This window comes from Lepidochelys kempii, chromosome 17 (assembly GCF_965140285.1).
Source record: "Lepidochelys kempii isolate rLepKem1 chromosome 17, rLepKem1.hap1, whole genome shotgun sequence".
Lineage (NCBI taxonomy): Eukaryota > Metazoa > Chordata > Testudines > Cheloniidae > Lepidochelys > Lepidochelys kempii.
Genome location: NC_136396.1, coordinates 16,192,140 through 16,218,168, shown reverse-complemented (window position 1 = coordinate 16,218,168; position 26,029 = coordinate 16,192,140). Strand labels below are relative to the sequence as shown.

Below are 26,029 nucleotides of genomic sequence, written 5' to 3'. Positions count from 1 at the left end.
GACAAGACAGGTCTTGAGGAAAGGAATCCTAGAAAGAGGATTGAGTTTGAGTTCATATAGAGTTATTTTGAAATTATCGTTTTGGTAATAAACCAGACTCTGGAAGGGGAATGACTTTTACTCTGTAATGCGTATGTAGCTCTTATTTGGAGCTGGGATGGGACCCCATCAGTTTGCATGTAATACCAGAATAGTAGTAATTGACAAATGAGTCACTGATAGCAATTATGTCACATAGATTTAAGAAACCTGGGACTGGACACTGCCTTTTTTCTGTTTTACTTGGTCATTACTTAATCTCCAAATGAATTCTTATTAATGCTTGAGTAGTTTCACTGCCTCTAGCCAAATCTGTTGTAGCCAGCGGTTCTTATGCATGTGAAGTGGTAGCAGCTGTATTGTGTCTTTTCATTACCCATGTAAATTGGTGAAGTCCTCGCCTATTTCCAGGCAAGAGCTACATACTTGTGTAATCAGAAAGTGTCTTGATGCTAAGAGATGATAAAGAGTGTAAAAATCACACACCCACCAATCCCTCACTTCGTCGTGGTAATTTTGAACCTTTTTGAAAATATAGTTTGCCCAGTCACGTTAAGTGAAACTATCCCAAACCACTAAAAGATACCAGTTAGTAATCGTAATTGTTTTAATATAATTCCAAGAGATTTTTCTCTTCTGAGTATAGTCTTTCATACACTCATTGAATTGACTGTTTCCCAATCATAATGTTGTTGTGATAGTTTTTTAAACTATGGAAACCAAATGTACTTCATTGGTATACTTAATAAAAGGAGCTGGTTTAACACATGAATTTAGTGGCTGAAAAAGTGAATTTTACTGTGAAATAGATTTTTAAAGACTTACATTTGTGTCTCCAAAGCAGGCCCTTCAGAAACTTCAGAAATTGATGAAAAAATTGCTCTTGCAAAGAAGTACACAGGTATTTTTTCAATTCTGTATCGCTCAGCAACATTTTCTTGCAGCAGTGTTGGTATTTGGATGTCTGAGTGCTGATTCTCAAGATGCTGGAGTTCTGTGTTTGGTATGAGACAAGTAAGATCTCATATCTAAATTTTCAAAAGGGACAAGTGTTTTTGTGTGCTAGAATTTTTGGGTGCCGAATTTAAAATACAATAAAAGGGGACCCTGTCTTTTTCAGAGGTGCTCTGCCTTCTTAATCTACTCTCTTAACATCGGGCCCTTTTAAGACCAATTCTGAGGCATCAAAAATTACTAGCAATTCTTGAAAATTTAAGCCTTGTTTCCATTGCAGTTTGGTGTGTAAAATTATGCTATTAATAAACATTTTAATAACCCTCTTTGCATGCCACATTTCAAACTTGATTCTTTTTAAAAGTATTATGGGTTAGGACGTTGGAGTGGGGAAGAAAGCATGGGGGGGAAGCAGTTTAATGGGAAAAGTGTTTGTGGTTGGTTAGGGAAGATGTTTTTCGCAGAATTTGAAAATCTGGTGAAATTGTGTTGCCTAAATTCCCCCACCCCCACAAAATCAGCAGTTGGGGTGTGTGTGTGTATTATGCCCATTTACAAACATTAGAAAAAGCTAATTTGCACCTCAAGAAAGACACTTCTGTATAAAGGTCAGACTGCTTTTGCTTTAATGAATTTTTCAGATTCAGAAATTGAGATGCATTTTTTCAGTTCATGTGGATTTTAGATATTTATAGTTTTGAACTTGCCTTATTAAAATACTTATTTTGAATATTTAATGTTAGCACAGGTTACTCTGTATTTTTATTATGGTATATTTTACTTTATATTTATCTAAGGAAGCCACCAGGGTTCCGATTGCAGTGAAGGAACAGATGTGGAAATACCGGTAGAAGGTTAGAGATATGAAACTTTTTTCATAAACATGAATTAACAGCATTGAAAAGAGAATTTCATTTTTTAAATAAATATTTGAAAACAATGAAACTTCAGTACATTGAAACTGTAGATTATCTCCTCAACCATTCTCCTTGTGAATGGATGGCTGGTTTTGTTGTTTCTTCTACCCCCTCCAGCCCCCCCCCGACCGTGAATGACTTATTGTGATGGGAGTGATCATTCTTTTAAATTATTAATTGCATTTGTCAGGTGCCCATCACCATAATATCTAAAAGCTATTACATGAAATCAGAAATATGATCCTCCAACCAGTTTTATTCCATCCCAAATCATAAACTCATGGGTTTTGTGGGCAAGTTATGATGGCAACAGTACTCACTGTTACAATCCTTACTATTTGACTTTCAAAGGTGCCTATCACATAGTGTGTAGATGGCATTGCGTAAATTTAGAAGTGCATTAGGTCCCTCAAAAAAGAATAAAATTCTCTGCTCTTCCGATCTGCATTAATAAAACCATGTGCCTAGGAGGAAATAATCTGGGTGCATTGCTTCCCCAAGCAAGTGTCATGACCACTTTGACACTTAATTGTTAAGAGAGAACTAGAAGAAAGAAATGAGTGTTACAGGGCAACCTGAAAGGGATAAGACGGAGGCTCAGCCTTATCTTTGGCAGTACTGAACTCCACAACCACAGACCCTCCACTAAGAGTGCCTGATTTAGGCCTCTACTAGTTTAAACCTGAGCTCTATTTCCATGTCGTTCTTAAATCTGTTTTCTCTTTTGTTAAATGAGAACTATTGAATTGAAAGTTGCACCCTTTTTTGCTAAGAACTCAAAACCTATCCATGCTTCAAGTTAAGTTAGTATGTTTAAAAAAAAATGCTGGGGCAATTCAGAAAATTACAAGCAATTAAGTTAAGCCTTACTTTACTGGTAGGACATTTTTTTTGTGATTTTAAAAGGAGTAAAAGAAATGGCTAGATTGACATATGATATGGACAAGCTAGGATGGTTTATCTGAAGGAAAATCCTGCGTCTGTAATCTATTAAAATTATTTATGTGCCCACAAATTAGTGCCTAAGGGAGAAGAATCAGTTGATGATTGGATTTTCGAAAAGCCTTTGACAAAGTTCCTTATGAGAAGCTATTAAGGAAACTAAGGGCAGACAAGGTTTAGTGAATGGACAACACAATAGCAATTGCACATCAGAGGGAATAATTTAAACTATGTATTACTGAGCTCTAAATTGATTGAAACCACTCCGAAAGAACTTGCCGCATCATTATCCTGCTTTAAATGTGCAGCGTGGGTAAAATAAACATGTTAGGACATATAAAGAATGGTAGACAAAATAGTAGTGAAAATATTCTAGTGTTATATAAAAGATAGTATGCCTTCATCTAAAATATTGTATTGAGTTGTCCTACTGTTTTGGAAAAGATGATACAGCATATACTGAAGACATCTAGAGGGGTGCCGAAAATCATTACAGAGCTAGAGAGGTGTTTGTATGAAGAGAGATTGAAAAGGTTGGGACTAATTAGTATATTGAAGAGACAAAAAAATTAATGCTATATTAAAAAATGCCTGGTATATGAGAGGTAAATTTACCCTTGAAAACAAGTAGAGGGAGGCAGTGAGTGAAACTGAATGGTAACCTATTTAAAATAGAAAAGATGATTTAAAAAAAAAAATTATATACGCACACAATGGAACACCTGGAACTTATTGCCGCAAAGTTATCATTGAGGTCAAGAGGTGCTTAGAGGTCAAAAAGAGTTCTCTCTTTTATACTGGTAATATCTACAAGTTAGATAAGACTTGCTTCAGGGAATAAGCCAACCACTGATATGGTTTAAGAAGAAATTACGGTACTCTTCTGGGCATACTATTTCGTAACTGTCCACTATGTGACTTCGTGCATGTTCCTCTAAAGGATGTCAGACACTGGATACTGGACTAGATGGACTGCTTGTCTGATCTTCTGTGGCTAAAGGACCAGGACATCATAATCCTCTTTGTGCTTTGAGTTTACCAGTTACCTGTGTTACACTCGTTCCGTTTAATTCACGAGTAATACAGTTTTTCTGAACCAGGTGATAGATTTGACATAGGTGAAATGTGCTTTATTTAATGTGTTACAGTAGCTGTTGCTGATGACTATGATATAAAGTGAAAAGCAATGATGAAGGGAGAGTGCTCCCTACTGACCATCGAACAAAACAATTTACTATGCTTCTAGCTTAGAGATCTCAAAGACAGTGTTCATCCAGGTGTACAAACACAGTGCCTTTTAACTAGAGAATTTGCATAAATCTTAACAGTTTCAAACAAGAATCAGCTTCCTTTTTAAAAAAAATTTTATCCAGTGTATATGTTTTTCCCCACTCTATACTGTTAAGGCAAATCCTGTTCACTATACTGATGCATGTTGCCCCACTGAAGTCAGTTTGACCCCCATCTCCATCATTTTGCACTGTTAACATTGTAATCTGTAATGAAAATTATTTTAGCACAACCAGAGGAAGTCTGCCATGAATGACGACAGAAAATATATAATCTATTAGGGCACAAAGCCTTTGTTTACATTTTTAAGTAATCCTTCAAGACAATGAGGAATTATTTATGATTATATGAATCCTATTAAGCCAAGAATAAGAAATTTCCTACACTGCTGCATATGAAATTTAGCAAATATAATGCTTACCTCCTTACCTTTGTCTAGAAATGCTTAAAGGCTTGTTGTAAAGTGTCTCTGTTCTTGGGGTTTTTTTAATTCACAGTGTGCAACAAACATATTAATATGCCATTAGGCTTCTGTGACAGGTGGCAGTGTGAATGCTAAATTGCTGAACGCTTGGGTAAAAGTACTTTATAGTGCATATGCCATTCTGAAGTTCTTTTGTGATCTGTTTTTGTTCTCAGATTCTTCTCAGCATGCCCCTTCTGAGACAAGTGAGGACCCTGAAGTTGAGGTCACCATTGAAGGTTAGTTTTTGCAACTCCTGCGTTCCAATCTTTTTGGGTTCTCTTGGTAACAAAAGCCTTTCACAATTGTCTGGCTGAGTATGCATGATGTTTTCTTTCACCCACTGCCTAGAGTAGAATAAATTTGATCACCAGTCAGCATTGACTAGAGTCTGAAATGAGAACTACCACTTAAGCACACTTACTCCAAGAAGTTCAGTAAAAACACAACATACCAAAAACATAGTGATTAAATCTTGTTGTTTTTTTCTAGCATTAATAGTACAAAATATTCATTACTCTAATTGTAAGGTAAAATATAAGACTCTGAAGAACATATTCATTCTTAAAAAAAGAAGGCATTTTATTAACACATTTTAGACACGTACAAATTCCTAGTTGAGACAAGCTTGTGGAAAGGACTCGTGAGTTGCATGTACAAGTACTGTAACTGAAGCTTTAAACTAATTGTCTGATGCTGATTAAAAATCTATTGGGAAGATAACAGCTGTTTTGGCCTCTGATTTGTAATAAGTGTGTACAGTGATGTAGCTGCAGTGAAAGTACTGTAGTGACACTAAAGCAATTAAATGTTGGGGTTTTTTTGTACTAGAAGACTGGTTGGAAGTCCTCTGCCATACAAGTAAAAACACACTGAAAAGTTGGCTTCTATCATACAGCCAAAGAGAGACAACGAGTGGCTACAAATTAAAATATACACTGTGCTTTCCAAATGGAATACGCTCACGACATCCTGGGGAAAATGCTGTCTCAAGCATGAGACAGGCTTCAGTTTTCTTTTTCTAATTATCGAGTTCTCTTATCTAGGATTGTAAATATTACAAAGGTGAAAGGATTTTTTTTATAACAACACGAAGAAAAAAAGTCAAGTTCTGGCATAGTTTTGGATTTGTTTATTGGTGTGCTAAACCTCTTTCATCAGAGCAGAAAGACCATCAATTGCTTTCCTTAACTGCATTTTCTGTCCGTTAGGTGAATTTGGCCTCAGGAGCATAACTAGGCTCTGGAGAAGGGAGCCTTCTAGCACAGAAGTGAGAGAGTCAAAGGGTCTTATTTCCTGCTTGCTGCAACTATACCTATGAAACTACTGGAATTAAAAACTTCAGAACAACCCCTGATATTTTGAGCTCTTGTTAAATGAAACTTATTCATGTCTCACAGGGTTGTACTGGTTTGAAGCGCTATTTCTGTGGAGCTCTTCAGCTCTGCAGGGACAAATGTACCATAAGAGGCTGTAGAGCTTACTTTCATGCTTTAGTCCTGTGTGGGCCCTACGTTTAGATAATGCATTTCAAGACTTAGGCCTGATCTTCACTGAAAAGTTATATTGGCATGGCTCCATTGGCCAGGGTGTGAAAAAACACATCCTTGACTAACATAACTCTGCTGACAAACTCCTAGTGTAGATGCAGCTATGTCGACAGAAAAGTCTTTCCATTAACATAGCTAACGTCATTTGGGGAGATGGTGTTCCTACACTGACAGAAAAAGCTTCTTTGGGCAGTGTAAGCTGCAGCTACATTATGGGGCTATGCCAGTATAATCTATGCAGGGTAGGCATAGCTTTAGTGAATAGATTTTCTAGTTAATCAGATAAACATTTAGTAAATGTTTATTTTTGCTGTCCCATGATGACTTTTTGTGACTAAGCAGAACGCCACTTAGTTCTTGTTGTGTTTAACATCTTTCCCAGCAAAATGTGAAATAAATGTTGCTTATACTAAACTTTGCTACATCCTGGCACTCTTACTTTCCTAAGTAGTTTTAACACAGGCAGATACTCTCTTTAAATCTGGGATTACTCACATGACTAAGGTTGCAGATTTGGGCCCTTAATAAGGCACTGATTGATACTTGCATTAGAATTCTGAGACTCCAAAACCGTGTCAACGCTGTAAAGTACGTGTCTGGATAAAACCATCAGTGATGTGTCTCATGTTTATTTTTAAGATGATGAGGACTACTTACCACCCAACAAGAGACCGAAGAACACTGAGTCAGCAAATGAGGCTGCCAATGCTGGGAGAAGAAAAGTGAGAGAATTCAATTTTGGTAAGATACAAATTCAAGTTTCTCTTTGTCATTTGCTTCCTGAAAAACTTTCCTTCTTGATGACTCTAGATAACATCAGGTTGTGGGACTTTTGAAGAGATAAATAGAGGCATTCAGTTAACAGCCTATATTTCTTTGTAGATATATTGCTACAGTGCAAGCAGTTGTAAACCACCTGTTTTTGTTCACCTGTAAATTGATCCTCTAACCAGAATTTGGACTAACCAAAGTTGTAGCTTTTATAAACCATTTGGAAGCCATTGTGGTAGAGAGGAGGAAACCGTAACAATATAAACATTAGAAATAGGATAAAACAAAGTAGAAATCAGTTTAGCCATTTTCTCGTCTGACCTCTTGAGAGAAAATCTGAGAAAAGAGTGAGGCCGGTCACTTTCACTTTAGCTTAATGGATAATTGGAGTCCTAGTTCAGGAGCCAGTCCTAGTTAGTTTCTCTCCACACTTCAAGTTACACAACAAAGGTGTGCCAAGGGGAGCCATGCTTGGGAAAAGAAGGGAGACTCCTTCATGGTGAATAGCCTGGCTTAGGCCTTGTCTCCATGGGAAAGTGTTTTTTTGGTTTTTTTTAACATTGTTTTTTCTGTTATAACACATACAGAGTAACTGTAGTGAAAGAGTGCATCCACATGCTTTGTTTATTCTGGCTTAAGCTACTTCCATTTTGGATCGTTGTGTCCACAGAGCACTGTGATTTTTTTGAATTAGCCAGACGGTATTCTGGGCAGATACCCCAGTGAGTTCTAGTGTTCAGTCTAGGGTTCTGCCATTAGGCTGTATGCACTCTGGGATTTTTCTCATAGCACATTGTGGGATGCCTACCAGAACATACTAGAGTTTGGGCTCAGACTAAATAATTTCCATGGCTCATCTGTGTCTTGTGAGGCAAGTACCATTTTCAAACTATCAGACAGCGTGGAGAAAACATGCCAAGCACCACGATCCTGTCATGAATGTGAAGGAGCTGCTGCACCTCTCTGTTCGTGTTCATGGCTTTGGATGGGTTGCGAGACAGCCACAGCCACATGGGTAGAGGAGGAGTTTGAAATAAAGCTGTTACTTCTGCAGGACACTTTCCCGGAGCAGCTCCACTCAATGGAGCACCACTTCTGCACTCAGCAAACTAGCGCATACAGGCAGGACATGATAATGATGCAGAACTGGCATGACCAGCACTGGCAGCAGAACTTTGGAATGACAAAAGCTACTTTTCTAGACATCTGTGCAAAGCCTCCCCCTGGAGTTGCAGTGGTGGAACACCAACAGGGGGGGTTCCCCTTCATATTGAGAAGTGTACAGCCAATGTCCTTTGGAAGTTCTCGGTCTCTAATTTCTACCAGTCAGTAGCTAACTACTTTGGTGTTGGCATATCAACTGTCTGGACTGTTCTCGTGGAAGCGTGCACTGCTATTGACAAGGTGCTCTTGGGCCTTGTCATAAAGCTTGGCAATGCATGGGAGGTTATTGATGGATTTGCACAAATGGTGTTCCCACGTTGTATTGGGACTTATGTATCAATTCTTTGCCCCTCAGACTTCATCAGAAAAGGGTATTTGTCCGTGGTGTGCTGCAAGGCCTGGCTGATCACTATGGAAGGTTCACCGATATTAATACAGGGTAGTCTTGCAAGGTCAAAATTGCCAGGAACTGTAGAAACTCAGCCCTGTTCACTCCTCCAATGAAAAAAGGAACTTTTGCTCCCAGGACCACTATGGACATTAATGGTGTTGCGATTCCCCCTGTCATTCTGGGAAACCCAGTTTATCCTCTGCTTCCTGGGCTTCCGAAGCCTTTTACTGGACACATGGATAGGAGAAGGATGCTGTTTAACTATACCCTGAGTAGCTGCAGTATGACAGTGGAATGTGCTTTTGAAAGATGGAAGGGAAAGTGGAATTATCTTATATCCTAACAAGACTGGATGCTTGTGAGCCATATCTGCCCTGTGAGATAGGTGCTTGCTGTGTTTTGCCCAGCATCTGTGAGAGCAAGGGAGAAATCCTCATTGATGGCTGGGTGGTGGAGGTGAAGAGATTTTTCTCAATGTTGTGAGTAGCCAGAGACGGTGCTTCTAAGGTGCCACAACTTGTTGGGGAAACAGTGTCAAGGGAAACATGCTCCTACTTTGAAACCAGAGTGCAATGGGTAGAAAATGAATATACTGTGACCAAATGAATGGTAGGTGGGTGTGCGTGAGAGAGAGAACATTTTATTAGGAACTGATGTTTTTATTGCAGGGCGGGGGAGGAGATTTCTCAACTGATTTTCTCGTGATAAATGCATCTTAGCAGAGATGTATTTGGCAAGGTCTGAGCGTATTCTTCCACGTCATCTTTTGCTTCACACAGAGACTTTTCAGATGCTCAGGGCGGTGGCATTTCATGTGGTAGGGAGGACAGAGAAAAAGTGCAAGTAGATAGTGGTCTCCATGACAACAGTAAGTTGATATTTTCTCATTTTTTGGAATGCCATTGCCTTCTGCTCTTCCCAGTCTGGGGTGTGCGTGGACATTTTCCACTTTACTTCCCTTTCCTATAGGACCTCTGTATCAGTGCTGGCTGCGAGATTGGTAGATAATGGAGAATGAGTGGGGGGCAGGTTAGTAATTACATGTGTGTGTCTATAGGCAACCTTACACTGGAGCGTGTTACCCTTATGTGTGTTCCCAATAGGTAGAGGATGACTGTTCAAAGTCAGTGGGCAAACCAGGGAGCTATGCAGTGCTGTTGTTTCCTAGGATGATGCCCCCACACCCTACGCTGGTCCAGGAGAGGAAGGGAAATGCCATCTATCTTGGCAGCCCCAAAAAGGCTGCATTGGTTTGCAACGTGCATGCCAAACAGAGGGCTATCTTTGCTTTAAATTCTGTTTTTATAACTCATGCAGATCAGGAGCACTACAAAATAAGCAGACTTCTGCAGTAATTGGTTTGAAACCAAGGGGTGGTTAATACTGAAGGTCTGATTAAAATTAACCATGAATGCTTTATAATCCCTATTCATTTTGAAATGTCTCTAGCCTAATTTTGGCAATTTACGTGATAAAATGTAAAGATAGCTGAAAGCTTTGGGGCACTGATTAAACTGTGAGCCAAAATACTTTTTCTGTGGCTTTTTCTCCTACTGTATCTGCCGTTGCAATAAACATGTGCTTTGAAATGTGTCTGGTTTTTCTTTTAACCCCTGCAATACCACCATCTTGGAGGGTGGTCGGCAACAGAGGGAGAATCACACAGGAAGGGGGATGGGACAATGAGTTGTACGTTTGGCCAGTGGTTGTGGAATTTGATACTTCAGGGAAATAAACCCTTTAGGGCTTAAAGGGAAGATGCCATTTTGAGCACACTAAAGGAAGGTTGGGGAGAGGCAGAGACTCCACGCAAAATGGCAGCATCCAGCCAGCACCTGGAACACAGTTGTTTAAGAAATCTCCTTATATAGTTGTATTGTATTACAGTACCTAATACTTACTAGTAGTTCTTCCCTACACAGCAGTTTCAGGCTGGCTTTCTGCCTGGGTTTCTCTTGTTCCTGGGTCTCTGGCTCAGGGTTTGGCATGCCAGAGAGATCTTGGCTGTCTGGGAGAATCTCCTGGATGAAGTCCAGGGTTGCTTCAGTGCCTTTGATGGTCTCTTGGGTATTTCCAAGGCCACCCTCCCAAAACAGTCCATGTGGGTCCCACCACTAGTGCTTAGAGTGGGGAGCCCCCAGCAGAGATTCCCCTGTGAATTGCTAAATCCAAACCAGATTGATTAGTGCGGGATGAGATACCAGATAATTTGAAAAAAGTTTTTGTGTGTCCGCAAGGGCATTTATCCTGAAAAAATCAGTTATTCCAAAAAAATTTGCCATGTGGACAAGGCCTTATTCTTACCTATACTGTGTATTTCACGCTTATCTTTTGACATCCAAGAAATTGCATATAAAAGTCAATTATAACCTTTAAAAATGGACTCTGAAGCTGTATTCATTTGCCAATAGGAGATTTAATATTTAAAACCAATTTTGGTAAAGACTTGAAGCTGAACCCTGTATCTCATCTTACATGAGAGAATGATTTTCAGCAAAAGGAGGTGTAACGGCTAAACCTATCAGTCTGACTTTGGGCTTGTAACTGGAGAGGTCAGAAAAGTCTACTCTGCAAATAGGCAACAAAAATGCTTGCTTATTTAGTATCTAAAAGCCAGCCAGCAGCTGGTACCATCTTCAAAAAGCCAGTCCTAAAGGTATTGAAATGATATGAAAACAAGATGCAATTTCTATCACAGAACTTAAACTGTTTAAAAATACTGCTGTTAAATCCAGTTTATCCATACAACACACAACTGGATTTGGATAATGTCTATGTCTTGCAGTCTGCATCTTCTTTCAGAAATAGGAATTGTATGGATGACTTGCAAATCCAGCCAACATCAGGACTTTGGCAAATACTGGATTAATGAAGAGGATGGCATGATGCCTCCTGACCCATGTAGTTTTACAGATTTGCGCCAAAACAGCTTCATGTACTCGGTGTAAGCTTTATCAAGCTTTCCTAATTAAGCTTCTCATGCTCTGGATTTAAATAACTGTCAATAGCTGCTGAAAATTGACTTTACCCCTGATGGTGGTGTGAGCTGCTGACTGAAACGTCGAAGAAAAACCATTTTTGGACTAATTTTAGCCCATTTTTGTCCTTTAATTTTTTTAAACTTGGTTTAACATCTGCACAAGTTTTGGAGGTAATCTTAAACATTTTATTCTATCCTATTTCTTTGATATACATGTATATTGAGATGTAGAGTGTGTACCAGATCCCCTATATATATTGAGATATAGTGTGTGTATCACACCCCCACATGAATCTGTGTGCGTGTGAGCTCTAAAGGCATACTGTTTATTCCAGAATTCAGTAGCAAAACACTCTTTGTAAAGGCTTGCTCTCATTTGTAGTCTAACATGTCCTTCTTTTTTCCTTACAGAGAAATGGAATGCCCGAATTACAGACTTGAGAAAGCAGGTTGAAGAATTATTTGAAAGAAAATATGGTATGTGTTAACAAACTCCTTTCCAAACAATTGCCTCTAGCCCTTTGACAGCGGAAGTCTCAACTTTTTGGCATGCATCCTGTTTTTGGCTCTGGAACATGCCAGGACTGACAGCACTGAAGGGTTTAATATCATACAAGACTTAAAGCTGGAGAAAATAGCTCTTAATGAACACTTGGGCCAGGATTTTCAAAATTGGGTGCCTAAGGTTAGGCACCTAATTAAGTAACTTTATTCTTCAATCATGCAGAGCATCCTGATCTCCAATAAACTCTAATCTTAGGCATCCCTATTTGAAAGTTGTGACCTTGACTCTTTTGTTAATCTTACTAGCAACAAATCAAGTCCTTACATAAAGTAATATTTAGATCTGTTACTTGGGAGGCCCTTCCTAAGATAATTATTTGCTGCTTTGCTGTTGTGGATGACAGATTGTTTTTAAAATGAAGCAACAATCATGTGATCCCTAAAAGGCGAAGGGAGTGCATGTGTCTGACTGTGAGGCTGATTGTCATGTGTTGCAGTCAGAGTCATTTCTGTGTCTGTACAAGAGAGATGACCAGCTGCATTTGTTGACAGAGGGGAAAAGGCTATTACGTTCTTTGAAATTGATATATTTTTCTGGTACCCATCTACTGTTAAAAATGGGAGTATCTTTTTGGATGTCATTCAAAACTGGAGTCGTGACCACTTTGTCATTAAATATCCAGGGCCAGATTCTCAGCTGGCATAAATCTGCATAGCACCATTGAACTCAAGTATAATGGCTAACTAAACTGGCCTGATTTTAGTGGTGCTATACAGACATAAATCAGCTGAGAATCTGGTTTATAATACCTGGTTGTGCTATGGAGGGGAGTTGTAGTCCCAGTGACACCACCTAACTCTGAATTCAGTGGTTGCATTTAGCCTCCCTGAAAGTCTCCGATAGCTTCAGTTAGTGAAGGACAGTCGTGCAGCCATGTGTCTGAATAGATGCTTGAGTTTATGGTGCATCCTTCAAAATCTGCCACCTTATGTCCTAGAAGTGGCTGCATTGCATATCAGTGAAGGGTAAAGTGATCACATATTCAGAATCAAATTCTGTCCTCCTGTATGTATGCACATCTCCTACAGTTCAATGAGTTGTGGATGTCCAGAACTATGCCTATTCTTTGTAATATTACTCAGGATTTCTAGGTGAAAGGTGCTTTACAAATGTCAGTCATTATTATTTACTACTGACACCTTGGGTATTATCTTTTTGTATTTGGATGTAAAGTAAATGTACAAATGTATTATAGTGTAAATGCAATTCCTTAGCTGGTGAATACAGATTAATTTGAAAAATGAAAAAAATCTAGTTCTGGTAGAATTTGAATACCAAACCTTGTAAGGATCCAAATCAAGACGCTTCACTGCAGACTGTACTGCTGATTATGTCTTTGCTCTGTCTGGAGATAAGAGAATCTGCTAAACATTTTATTGATTTAAGAAAAATAAAGATTTCGACTTGTAAAAACTTACCTGTTGTTAGTTATTTATTGAAATAGCATTCTCCTTATTATGTTAAAGCTGGTTTTGGTTGATGCTTTGTTGTGATCTGACCCTTCAGAATTTTGGTGTTGCACCTTTATCTCTGTTTCCCTATGCCATTTGTAGTTTACAAACATTTCTTTCCTTCTGAAGCTGTTCCCTTGGGTTTGTGATGCTTCTCACCACTCACCCACTGATTTACTTGGCAGAGCTGTAGTATTGTAATAAAACTTCCCTAATGAAGGATTAATATAATATGTGGCAAGTTTCAGGGATTGCCATGTGACTCATTCTGTGGAGATCATCTCTGAATATGCCATTTCCTAAAAATTTCTCCAGATGGATCTTTGTTACTTCATATGTATAGTGTCCCATTCCAGTTTGGGCCTATATATACTAGGGTTGAAACCATATTAGCAATAATTGTGTTCAAACTAGACTATCATTTTTATAACCTTATGCAGAATATAGGACTAATAAACAGTATTTTCAAAGTTTCCTCTTTTGTTTAACTTGCACATTGGGCTGCCTGAAATAATAATAATGTGTGTCTTTCAAAACAGGACTTCAAACAATGTGTATTTAAATGCCCTTAAATACTCAATTGGCTCTTCCCCATATATAAAAAGTGATTAAGCATTTGGTGTACAGCTAACTTGATTATTTTGAACATAGCCTATGTCTGACTGGCTGCCTCCACATTGAATTATGTCACTTGAGAAAGTGCCTTGACCACCATATACTTTCAAAAGTTATTAACGCAGCTGAGATTCCTCTGATTTGGCCTTAACTCAGATTGCCGCACTTCTAGTTAGTGGATCACTTATTGGATCTCATCCTGATTCTACTGGAATCTCTGACAAAACTCCTGTTTCCTGTAAAGGGAACAGGATCAGGCCTACAACATGCAATCTCACTACTGAGTCTTGTGCAATATCTAGGCAATATAAGGAGTTAGGGAAAGAGTTGCAGCTGGTACATGGTGCTCTGCTTTCATGAACTTAACTGTTGTTCTAAGATACTATGCTTCAGTATAGACTGTATGAAGCATGTCTTGAAATACATAGCTACAAAACCAGTTAAGTATGCAGTGTCATTGTTAACTCTAAATTTCCTTGAGAAGCCTCATGGTTTGTCTTGTAGTGCAGGTGGTATCTTAGAAGGATGGTTTCTTTGCATTACTGTCTGTACTTTCAGGGCCAAATTCTGCCCTCAGATACATCATTGAAGTCCGTGAGGTGTATATGTGGTTACCCCAGGGCAGATTTTGGTCTATTAAAAAACTTTCTCCCTAGTTAACCTTGCTTCTAATTTCATAGCTAAACCTCAAACAACAAAATACACCAAACCGCTTGGTTGGTAATACTTGGGATTAATGTTCTTTTTGTAAAGGTATACTGAGGTTAGTTTCTGCTTCTGCTACTAATGAATGAGCTATTGGCTTTTTATTTTTGAAGACTGGTTGTTTTTAAGACCACATTTTTGTTCTTGGCCTTGTAAGAAATGTGGTGTTTGCTCAGTCAATTCCTTAACTGTTGAAATAAAGCAGAACTTCATTAAGTCATTCCAAAGACTGGAAGCCCATTATGAATTACTGAATTTTTGTTACCATGTTGGCAAACTGAGAATTAATGCGTCGAAAAATTTACTTGGTTTGTAGTTGTTTTGATTATTTGATACTCTACAATGTACCAGAAAATGAAACCAAAGTAAGATGAAACTTTGCAGTAACAGGTGCAGTCTCTGCTACTACATTTTTGCTGAGAAGTGGGGAAAGATGAGCTTGCTGGGGTGAGAGAAAGAATGGGAAACGTTCCCACTGTAAATAAAGCATAAATAGAATGTTTAGGTGGTTAGAGATTATAAGAAGCATTTATTGCCTGCTTATCTGCTTGTGTTTATATTGTTCAGATTAGTGCCAAGCAAATAGGTTAGGTAAGGTGATGAGCTATGCTAATGTTTTTATTTTCCTTTTATCTTAAAGCTCAAGCTATAAAAGCAAAAGGTCCAGTGTCTATCCCATACCCACTTTTCCAGTCTCATGTAGAAGACTTGTATGTGGAAGGCCTTCCAGAAGGAATTCCCTTCAGGAGGCCATCTACCTATGGGATTCCGCGCCTTGAGAGGATACTGCTGGCCAAGGAGCGGATACGGTTTGTGATTAAGAAGTAAGGAGCTTTGCATTTATTTTCACTCTTCCTTTCTTCGTACCGTGCTCTAACCAAAATTCTTCACTATTTCTGAGAATTTCCAAATTAATTACTACCAACAGATGCTTTTGTAGTGCTAGCAAGAAGGAATCTTTTCGGTCAAACCACTCAAGCATTATTCAAGCACAGATTTGACACCACAATGTGATTGTACAAGATCCCAACTGGTGAAGAATTTTCTCTAATATCATGGGCCAGATCCTCGGGTGGTGTAATTTGGCATAACTCCATAGACTTGGGGGCTCGGCCAGTTTACACCAGCTGAGGATCTAGGTGTGAATTTCAAGTTTTTATGGATCTGTTCTTCTGTTTTTCCTATCAGAATATTGTTTCGAGTTGTCCAATGACTGGTGTGTGACATTCACCACTAATAGCTTGGTGGTTCACTTCGGACGGATGTGATAGGGCAAGTAATATAAATGAAGCTCAGATACAAGACAACTGCCATTTTGACCTGTTTAATGCTGTTAATGGAAATCTCTCCATTAACTGCCATGAGCTTTGGCTCAAGCCCATAATTAGCTGAGGACGAAAATGTTTTGTTTTCATATGTTGCCTTCCCTTCAGCATTGGTGTTATATACCCTGGAAATCTGGGAAACTGTTTCACTGATGTCTGTGCAGAGCCTTTCGTGGCTGTCCACAGGAAAGTAAGATGAGGTTGTGATGAGAGCACAGACTCTGTTCTGCAACTGATTATAATCTTTGAGATCTGCCACCTTTGTCTCACTTTGGGGGGGGGGGGGGGAAATATCTGAACACCCTTCCTAAATTGGTCACAAGCCAAAGACCCTTAATAAAGTACAGCAGTTCTGTTACCTTTCCCTTACTTTTGTTGTGTGTAGTAACTAGAGCTGTCTGGAGAACAAGCATTCTTTATAACTGCAACTTTGGAGACTTGAAAATCTTTTTTCATTCCACATGGGAAGAAAAACAAAAAATTTAAAAAGGAACTTCCTTGCACATTTTTGCTAAATGAAATTGTATGGACTTAGATTGTAAGCCCGTTGGAGCAGAGACTTTTAGTTCTGTGTTCGGACAGTCCCTAGCACTCCGCAGTCCTGATCCAAGATTAGGGCATCTAGGTGCTACAGTAATACAAATAATAATTAATAAGATTAAAACATCTTTTTCACATCAAAAAGGTCAGTTTTTTGATTTGTCTCTTTATGCCCCTTTCTGTGATGGGGATTGGAGAGTCCATCCTGGACACCAGAAACCTTCCCATCAAAGTTTGTATGTGTCTGTGAAATGTTTTGGCTTCAACGAAACTGCATATCTCAGCAAAAAAACATGTGTCAAAAATTCTTTTGGCAAGCTGTAAGTAAGATTCTTTTGGCAAGTAAGAGCCTTCAGGGTTTGGTATTGACTATAACCAGTATGCTGGGGATACTGAATACTGTTCTGGTCCCACAGTGGTAACTAACAGTAGAATTTGCTACAGAGCTGTATGCTATAACTTCCTATAAATGCTATAAATTTGGTAAAAACATATCTGAAGGTATGTTAATGCTGAACAATGTATATTTGTTAAAAATTTTCAGGCATGAACTTTTGAATTCAACACGAGAAGATGCACCGCTGGACAAACCAGCTGCAGGAGGTAGGACTTCTAAACTTTTGGGTTGCATAACAGCAATATGATGGAATATCTTCTATATATAGAGGCATGAGTTGTATTCACTTTGTGTCCTTCCTGTCACAACCTGTTTTTTTAGTATAATGCACGGCAAAGATAGCGTTTGGTTTTGGAAAAAGAGTTTTTCAAAAATATAGGCTTTTTCAGCAAGTAAATGAAAAGCCTACTTTCCTGGAAATATGTTGTGATTAGTGAGCAGTACCCCCAATGTTTATTCCCCTCTCAACCTCACATCTCAGTCCACATTGAAACTGACTAAGAAAGAGAATAAATCTGACAACTAAGATGCAGAGACCCTGGCCTGTATAAAACAGTGTTTGCTTACGTTGTAAGTCTATACAACAGCTGGTCTGGAAATACTGTTGTCAAGCCAGAAAAATTAAAACTTAATACTTTTCAAATTCAGAGTTTGAAAAACTCACTAGTGGGATGGTCTGGTCTGTCAAATGATATTTTGATATTGAAGGCGTAGATGGGCTTAAAAACCAAAACCCTTGGTAACATACCTCACCCACATTTTCACAATGGGAATGGGCAAAAAATGCTGTGTATCCATTTATGCCCTATCCGTAATTGTAAGTGTATTCACAATGAGCACATACAGATTTGGTTCCTGACCTTCTTTGTGGTGTGCTTCGAGATCTACTGATGAAAAGCACTACATAAGAGCCAGATGATATTATTGTGTTTAGAAACTGTAACATGAGGCCCAGAACAGTGCATGTATGAACCTGAATTTAAACCGAACCTTTTGCACACAGGTGGTGAAGGTAAAATGAGATGTGAATGGCTAAACTGGCTGTACCACATTTTTCACTTCAAGGAACATTGTGCTTTTCAGAGTCTTACTGAGCTAACCGATGAGATGAAATAGGCCACGTAAAGAGGCTATCATTTGATTATTAGTTTGACAGGCTTTCTATCTATACAGTTGATTTTAGTGGGTAGCCCATTTTAGTGGCTAGAGAGGTATATTTATCAGAGTATGTTTGATTAAGTTGATGATGTATTTAAACTGAAGTGTGAGATTAGGCTGATATGTGCCAAAAATATATTAATGGTGATATTGGTTATCTTCATGGCTACTGGCATAAGGCAAGACTGACTTAGAGAATGTGACAATTCTTTTGTTGTAATGCAAAAGGTAATTCCTTTTACCACTTGATTATTTCTCCAATGGTAAATATTCTCAACAGGTAAAAACTCCTGCGTTTTTTGCCTCCCCTCGAAGCGCATTCAAAGATACTAGAAATTTTCACTCAAAGATAAGAATGCAAGCATTTATCAACATTATAATCCATATTGATCAGTTTCTTTTCCCCCAAACCTGGAAGACAAAGAATTACTCTTATTTTTCTTTAATAATAATAATAAAAAGCATATAGCATTGTGTGAATGATAATTGGAAAATTACTTTCCTCAACATGTGTTTTGATTAAGTTGTTATCCTACCACCTGTCTCCACTTCAGGGTCAGGTTTTGCTAATTGTCTTAAGCTAGATGTTAAGAGTCTATACAAATTGTAATATAGTTTGAAGCGATGGTAGCTCATAGAAGCCTCCTACACCCCAAAAATGCACATTGTCAACCTTGATCTGAGAGAAGGAATTGGGAATATTAGAGTTCCTGAGTCCAGAGGCGTGAGAGGCTAGGAGTAAGAATCTGCATTGGTGAAGCTTGTGTAGTGTTCTTTATGCAGCTGTATATTGGTATTTAAAGAAAAATAAACCCTTATTTTTGTAATATTTGAACAGAAAATAAGATTTAAGGATGTCATTCCATCCTTAACCAATTGCATGAAGGTATTGTATGTCATCTGCAAAGAAAGATCACCTACTGTTGTGAACCTGTTCACCCACCGGCTTTGAGGACCAAATTCAAGGGGCTGTAGGCACAGGATACGCTAAGGATAGAGTGCAAAACATAACTGTATCCTTGCTTTTGTGATTTTAAATCCAGCCCCCTTTTGCTGTTTTACTGAAGGGTTTAATAGAAGTAATATGAAGACAAATAAGGTGTACTCAGATCTCTTGATAGCCTTATGGTTGGGGAAACTAATAATCCATGCCATGTTGTATAGTGTTAGTGAATAGCAACTGTGTGACTTGTCTTTACAATCTTGCGGTTAATCAAAATAATTAAGGAATGTTATCTTTGTTCCGTTACTGTTAATTGTAGTGAAAGAAGAGTGGTATGCCCGAATCACCAAATTAAGAAAGATGGTAGATCAACTTTTCTGTAAAAAATTTGGTAAGTACACTGCTAGTATTCCAACTTCCTTTGTGGCTTTTAATCCATAGTAGGTTGATTTCATATTAGCTATCCTTAAGAAAGCTTTATTGGATCCTTCTGAGGCATAAGTGGATGAAACTCTTGAATGAAAATTTTCCAAATGCTTGAAATCCTGACTGTTAAGCAAAAAATAAATCTTTTATTGCTGTAATGTTTAGTCAAAAGGGTAAATGTTCAGTAAAGTTCATCTGTAAAGTTGCCTTTTATGGTTCTGATTCCTTTTGCATTTGGATTTTTCTCTCTAGTTGTGGTAAAGCAAATACCTTATTTTTCAATGTACAGTATAATGTCAGTGGCACTGTTAGGATTAATAGCTGAGCATTTCCGGGCTTGAATTTGAATGCTGTTTCCCCAGCCTACTTAGGAACATATACAGGTCAAGAATGAAACCACTGAAAATTTGATACTGTCTGAAAATAAGTTCAAATCACTTTGAGCCCAATCCTGCTTTGACTTTTTCTCCTGTGCAAACCCATTGGCATTAATCTTCAATCTGGCACTGTTGGTGGGCTACTTACTGAACATCGGATGGGACACTATGATAATTAGTTCTCTAAACTCTGTGTCTTCAACTTGGAGTCCAGTGGGTTTGAATATTCTTTGCTATGCTAGTACCTAATGTTACTGTTTGTGACGGCCCAGAGACTTTGTGATATAGTTTTTGCTGAATCAAACTGTTTGGCTGAACTGATCGATCATTGGATTTGTTTTGTTGAATTTCTGTTGTTCTAACAGCTGAGGCCCTAGGGAGCACTGAGCCGAAGGCTGTCCCGTACCAGAAATTTGAGGCACACCCCAGTGATCTCTATGTGGAGGGTCTGCCAGAGAACATTCCATTTAGGAGCCCATCCTGGTATGGAATCCCTCGGCTGGAAAAGATTATTCAAGTGGGCAACAGAATAAAATTTGTAATCAAAAGGTAGGTGAACATTTTAGTGCATAAATTGAAAAAGCAAGAGGAAAAGGCCAGGAGATTGATTGATTGACTGAAGCAAAAGAAAAGCTTTCAGCTTTATAATGCCATAAAGCATTCTGAGTTCTGGTACCAGGCGGACAGAAGATATTTCACATTGCAAAGAAAATTGGTGTTCGCAGTTTAGGCCATCATCTTCCTAAATGTCTATATAGCAACCAGCCCATTTTGGTGACAATTTGAAATAAATAATATTAAAATCAAAACATAGATTCATAAAACAAACAAAAAAATCATTATTCAGAGACTGTATAGAACAATTTGATAACCTGCTCTCTAATTACAGGCCAGAACTACTAACCCTCAGTCCAACAGAAGTTACTCAACCAAGATCAAATACACCAGGTAGGACGCATACTGTATGCAAGTTCCATCTATATATCCATATGCAGAATAAATAAATTAAATGAATTTTTCTGACCTCTCTAAGCATGAGAAAAGTGGTACCAAATATGTATAAATACAGAAGAGAAACTCTCTTTAAATGAATATATTTGTATTTGAAGGAATCTTTCATGTTTTGCTAGATAATCTTTGTAAAATATGCACGTTTACTCATGAAGAAGAAAGAGAAAAGAATACCTTATGGTAGATGATGATCCTGTTGTTTATCGCACTATTAGAAGGTATTCCAATACTATGGTGATGAGCATGGGAAAAGAACCTGCTTTACTAGATTTCTCTAGCCCCATTTACCCACCTGGGTGCAATATCTACCAAACAGCAGTGTTATGACACTGAATTTATTTGTAAAACATGTTGCTATCATCAGGTCAGAGGTACCATGTATGTGCAGATTGGAACCTGATCACTTTAATGACTTATAAAGCACAGTTTGGTTTAGTCAGAGGGCTGTATTAACAATTTTCAATCCACAGAACCACAACAAATGTTAGGTTTTACCTAAGCAGAGAATGCAGGTTGCTTTTCCCTCCAAATGTTTACAGTTCAACAGTATCCATGCCTTATCAAAGTGGGATTGAGGATTTTTCTTGGCTTTCAGGGATAAGATTTGTATGTGGAGATAGGGTAGCCCATTGAAAGCTGCAGTGCAGAGTTAGGCAGCATCTAATTTCAGTCTTGCTGCCAAAGCCCTAGCTTATTGTCCTACTGTACAACTATCTGGCAGGTTGACAAGATATCTGCAGCAATAAGTATGAACAATACCAGTGACGAAAGACACTGCTTTAATAGCATCTTACTTCTGGAAGAATCGGCATGCAGCAATCATGCCTAATAGAGTGATCAGAATGCCATGCTGATTTCCCACTGGTTATTATATCTATCATCAGCTGCTAGGAAAGACTAGTTCTGTAAATACACACACAACTTTGCCTATAGCCATATCCAGGGTACAAGTTAGACAAATACACACAGAAAAAATGTTGGTTTTGGATTGGAACGATAGTGCAAACCACTGGATGCATCATTCTTTCCTGGCAGTTAGTCCTAAGGCAAAACTGGAGAAGGTCCTCTGTGCCGTTGTTGCTAAAGCAGACTGTGTGTGTCTCAGCACAAATACCAATTTTTTGAACAATTCAAAATGTTAGTTTTGCAGAGCAATAAATAAATGTAGTTCCTATACCAGATAGTTTAGGGGGGCAACATTTTGATTTTGTATTTAAAAAAAAATTCAAGAATTATTTTGGTTAGTAAGAATAATATGGTGCTCTTTGGCTGGATAGAAAACTTCCCCTCATGTGTGTTCAGCCCAGACAATACTCCCTTGTGCTTCTTGTGTGGTGGCACTAGAAATCTAAAAATACAGCTGTTCAGTATATTCTTTTCACTTGCCAAATTAAGGCTCCGATCGTGCAAATACTTTCTTGTATACATAAGCTTGTGGTAAATGCTTGCAGGGCTGGGGTCCATGTGAACTCTTTTAAATTAATAATTTTCACCATTTATGTTGTTTATGAACATTCTTTGTTTTCATAATTGAAGGAGTTAGAAGTAAAACAGGCCAGATAATTTGTTCATTTGAAATATGATTTTGAGCTTGTGATCCTGTGTACATATTGCTTGTTTCATGCATATGTCTTTTTAAAAAATGCTACAGTACAAGTTATCTGTCCTCAGTGGATATGATCAATAATTATGATTGCACTGTTTGCTGGGGAATAAAATGAGTATATTTAAGTACTGTATATACTCGTTCATAAGCCGAATATTTTTGGTAAAAAAGTGACACATAAAAGATCGGGAGTCGGCTTATAAATGGATTTACGCCAAAATTTGATGATTTTAAACTGAAATCATTGAATTGAATGTCTAATACATTGCCATTTTGTTTACCTGGAGCGCCTGCAGGCATGGAGTCCCTCAGCTCCCTGTGGCCGCAGTTCGCCGTTCCCAGCCAATGGGAGCTGAGGGGCTCCATGCCTGAAGACGCTCCAGGTAAACAAAATGTCCTGACCCGCCAGCGGCTTACCCTGACAGGCCGGGAGCCAAAGTTTGCAAAGCCCTGAAATATAGGGTCGGCTTATGAAAGGGTCATACAGTTTTTACTGTTTTTACCTATCCATCTTGGGGGGTCGGCTTATAAATGAACAGGCTAATGAATGAGTACGTATGGTATTTATTTTTTATTTCCACTAATGTGCACTCTCCCTCCCTCTACACCTAATTTAGAAAATTGGCCCCTGGCTTGCTTTCTGTCACGAACTTTCATTTATAATAAAAAGCAAGACTAAATTATTTTTGATAGTCAAAATTTATGGCAAAGCTCTAAATCTTCCTATTCTGTTCTAAAGATTTTTAATCTCATGAGCTAAAATCATTAATAATTCCGGCTGTGTCAAAGCCACTAAAATAATTCTTTCCCACTGCTAAGGGTCCTGAAGGACAAGTTCATACACTTGGGGGCAGTGATAGAGATTTATAATCATGCTTAGACATATTTTCCCATTATTATGTATATTCTGTATATAATTTCAGTTACCATAATAAGCAGTAGATGTGTAAATCCTTCTATACCAAATTGTGATTGTGCACCTTAGAAAGCAAGACAATTTTTGCATTAATAGTTTAGACTCCAGTGATAAAAGAAATATGCTTAGTGGTACCACTTTTCCCCAAATATCTGTTAATAACTCAGTAACCCAAGATGCATCTATTTTTGATTTTCAGTCAAAGAAGATTGGAATGTCAGAATCACAAAACTAAGGAAGCAAGTGGAAGAGATATTTAATCTGAAATTTGGTGAGTTAAACCCTCAGTAAACTGTGTTGTAGTTCTACTCTGTTTTAAAACAATCTTCTGTTCAAGGAGAATTGTGGTGCACAATAAATTAAAACAAATATTAAAAATGTGACAGAACAACAGATGTGGGAGTCTTGGGTTTTATTCCCCACTCTTGCTAGTTGCTTGCCATGTGACATGAGGCAAGTCATATCCGTACTCTTTGTCTAGTTTTCTCTAAAAAGGGGATTAATGACATTTATGCAAATTCATAAAGGGCTTTGAGATCCTTAGGTGAAAGGAACTCTTATAAAACAGTAGCAGGTACCATGGACCTAGATTGATAATTATTGCAAGATCTTACCTAGTAAGATCCACAAAATCACTACATGCAGTGATTCCAAACTGTGGAATGATGGTGGGAAAGTTGTTTTAAACCCCTTCTCTCGTCCTTTTCTGATTCTGATTAGGGATGCTGCTGCCACTATAACTAATAAAAATGCCAACCTTACTAAGAACTATCAAAATAAAATGCCTCCCATCTGAGCTTGTCACATCATCTTCATTTTCAGCCCAGGCCCTGGGTCTTTCAGAGGCAGTGAAGGTTCCCTACCCTGTATTTGAATCGAATCCTGAGTACTTGTACGTGGAAGGCTTGCCAGAAGGAATCCCTTTCCGGAGTCCCACGTGGTTTGGAATTCCACGCCTTGAAAGAATTGTCCGTGGAAGTGGCAAAATCAAATTTATTGTTAAAAAGTAAGTTTATCATTTGGTTATTTTTAACTGCTGGTTGCTAAAATTATATGAAACTCTTTCTGGGGCTTTTGGGTTTTTAAATGCTGTCTAAGTTCACTTTGTTTTATCTATAAAAGACATATTTTAGTACATTCACTTTCTCTGATAAAAGGACATGCCTTGCTGATTAAATTTCACAAAATGAGGTGTATGTGCGTAATTGGAGTGTGTCATGCAATGTGTATCTAGGGAAGATAGTTTTACATCTTGAAGCATTTTTCCCACTAGAGTAAATGCAAAAAGCAAGGTACTTAGTCTTAGATTTTGGAACTCTTTCCTATTAATTTACATTGACTCATCCATACTTCAGATCTAAAAGACTGTTACAATGATTTATATAAATTTTTCTGAATCCCAATAAATATGTAAATAATTCACTGTACTTTTTTTTGTATCTCTAATTATTAGACTGCATTCTGTAACATATTTTACATTTTTAGGCCAGAGCTTGTCACTTCTTATTTGCCTGCTGGATTGGCTAGTAAAGTAAACACTAAAGGTAAGTGGTTAAACATTCCATACTGCCCTCACCCCAGAAGCCCAGATTCTGCTTCTCTTACCTGGCTGAGTAACAGCTTAGTACTTGAAAACTGTGTGGGCTACTGGCAGAGAGAGGTGCTACCTAACACAAGCAAGGGTGGTAGAATCTGGCCCAAAGGGTTTTCCTAAAAATACAAAACCTATATTCTTTTAAAACATTGGGAAATATAACAAAAGTCAGACATTAATATCTGCTTAAGAGCACACCGGTTATACCATTCATTTATTTTATGACCTGGAGCAACACAAATCTGGAGGATGTAAACTATACAAATGACAAAGCTCTTGGTTCTCATTGATTTTGCTGTTAACACCATCATCTAGTATGTAAATTGGAACTTAAAAAATAAAATTTCTTAGGGAAACTTTCAAGTTGTTTACAAAATAAAGATCTTTATAAATATCAAAATGAATTAACTTTTTGGATTAGGTAATAAAAAGTACCAAAGATGTAAATTCCATTTCAAACCAGTATGCTGAAGATACTACCTGTATTTATCTTGTGTAGTGCTCACAATCTGTAGTGGATATTGAATGAGTGTCTGTCAGACCTGCTTATTTCACAAGCAATAAATTCACTTTTTAAAGTTTGTGATCTTACCTGCATTGTTTTGATTTTATAAAGCACACCATTAAACAATACACATTGTATGTCAGATTATTTTGTTTGTGGGATGTTTCCAAATACTGTCTTTTGGGATCTGTGCAGTATGTCCATTACTGAAGAATAACAGTATTGTTGATTTGTAGCATTGAGTCCAAAGAGCTCAAAGAGAGCAAGAAGTCCTGCAAGCAATTCAAAGGTTCCAGAGATTGAGGTGACTGTTGAAGAAGGTAGGAAATCTCCCTTTAGGGAATATTCTTATTAAAGTAACTTGTAATAGTAACTGCAGAAGACCTTTCATCCACAATACAATTATATTATTTTAAAAAAATGGTCCTGTGTAG

The 26,029-nt window shown here is 38.0% G+C and overlaps 1 protein-coding gene across 6 annotated transcripts in view; it reads left to right on the top strand.

Annotated features, from left to right (window-relative positions):
• The window catches only part of GTF2I (general transcription factor IIi), a 76,519-nt gene that overhangs the window by 36,148 nt on the left and 14,342 nt on the right, over nt 1-26,029 (top strand). For 3 of the 6 annotated variants that reach the window (XR_012155400.2, XM_078849277.1, XM_078849278.1), the window contains 14 exons: nt 881-940; nt 1,791-1,847; nt 4,782-4,844; nt 6,795-6,896; nt 11,873-11,938; nt 15,438-15,621; nt 17,207-17,265; nt 19,480-19,551; nt 20,329-20,512; nt 20,853-20,911; nt 23,696-23,767; nt 24,319-24,502; nt 24,982-25,040; nt 25,832-25,915. Coding sequence is in view for 2 of the 6 variants with exons in the window: in XM_078849277.1 (XP_078705403.1) it covers nt 881-940; nt 1,791-1,847; nt 4,782-4,844; nt 6,795-6,896; nt 11,873-11,938; nt 15,438-15,621; nt 17,207-17,265; nt 19,480-19,551; nt 20,329-20,512; nt 20,853-20,911; nt 23,696-23,767; nt 24,319-24,502; nt 24,982-25,040; nt 25,832-25,915 (1,305 nt within the window). In the remaining 4 variants the exon portion in view is untranslated. The remainder of the gene's footprint in view (nt 1-880; nt 941-1,790; nt 1,848-4,781; nt 4,845-6,794; nt 6,897-11,872; nt 11,939-15,437; nt 15,622-17,206; nt 17,266-19,479; nt 19,552-20,328; nt 20,513-20,852; nt 20,912-23,695; nt 23,768-24,318; nt 24,503-24,981; nt 25,041-25,831; nt 25,916-26,029) is intronic. The other 3 variants (XR_012155401.2, XR_013634794.1, XR_013634795.1) reach the window with 3 other exon arrangements.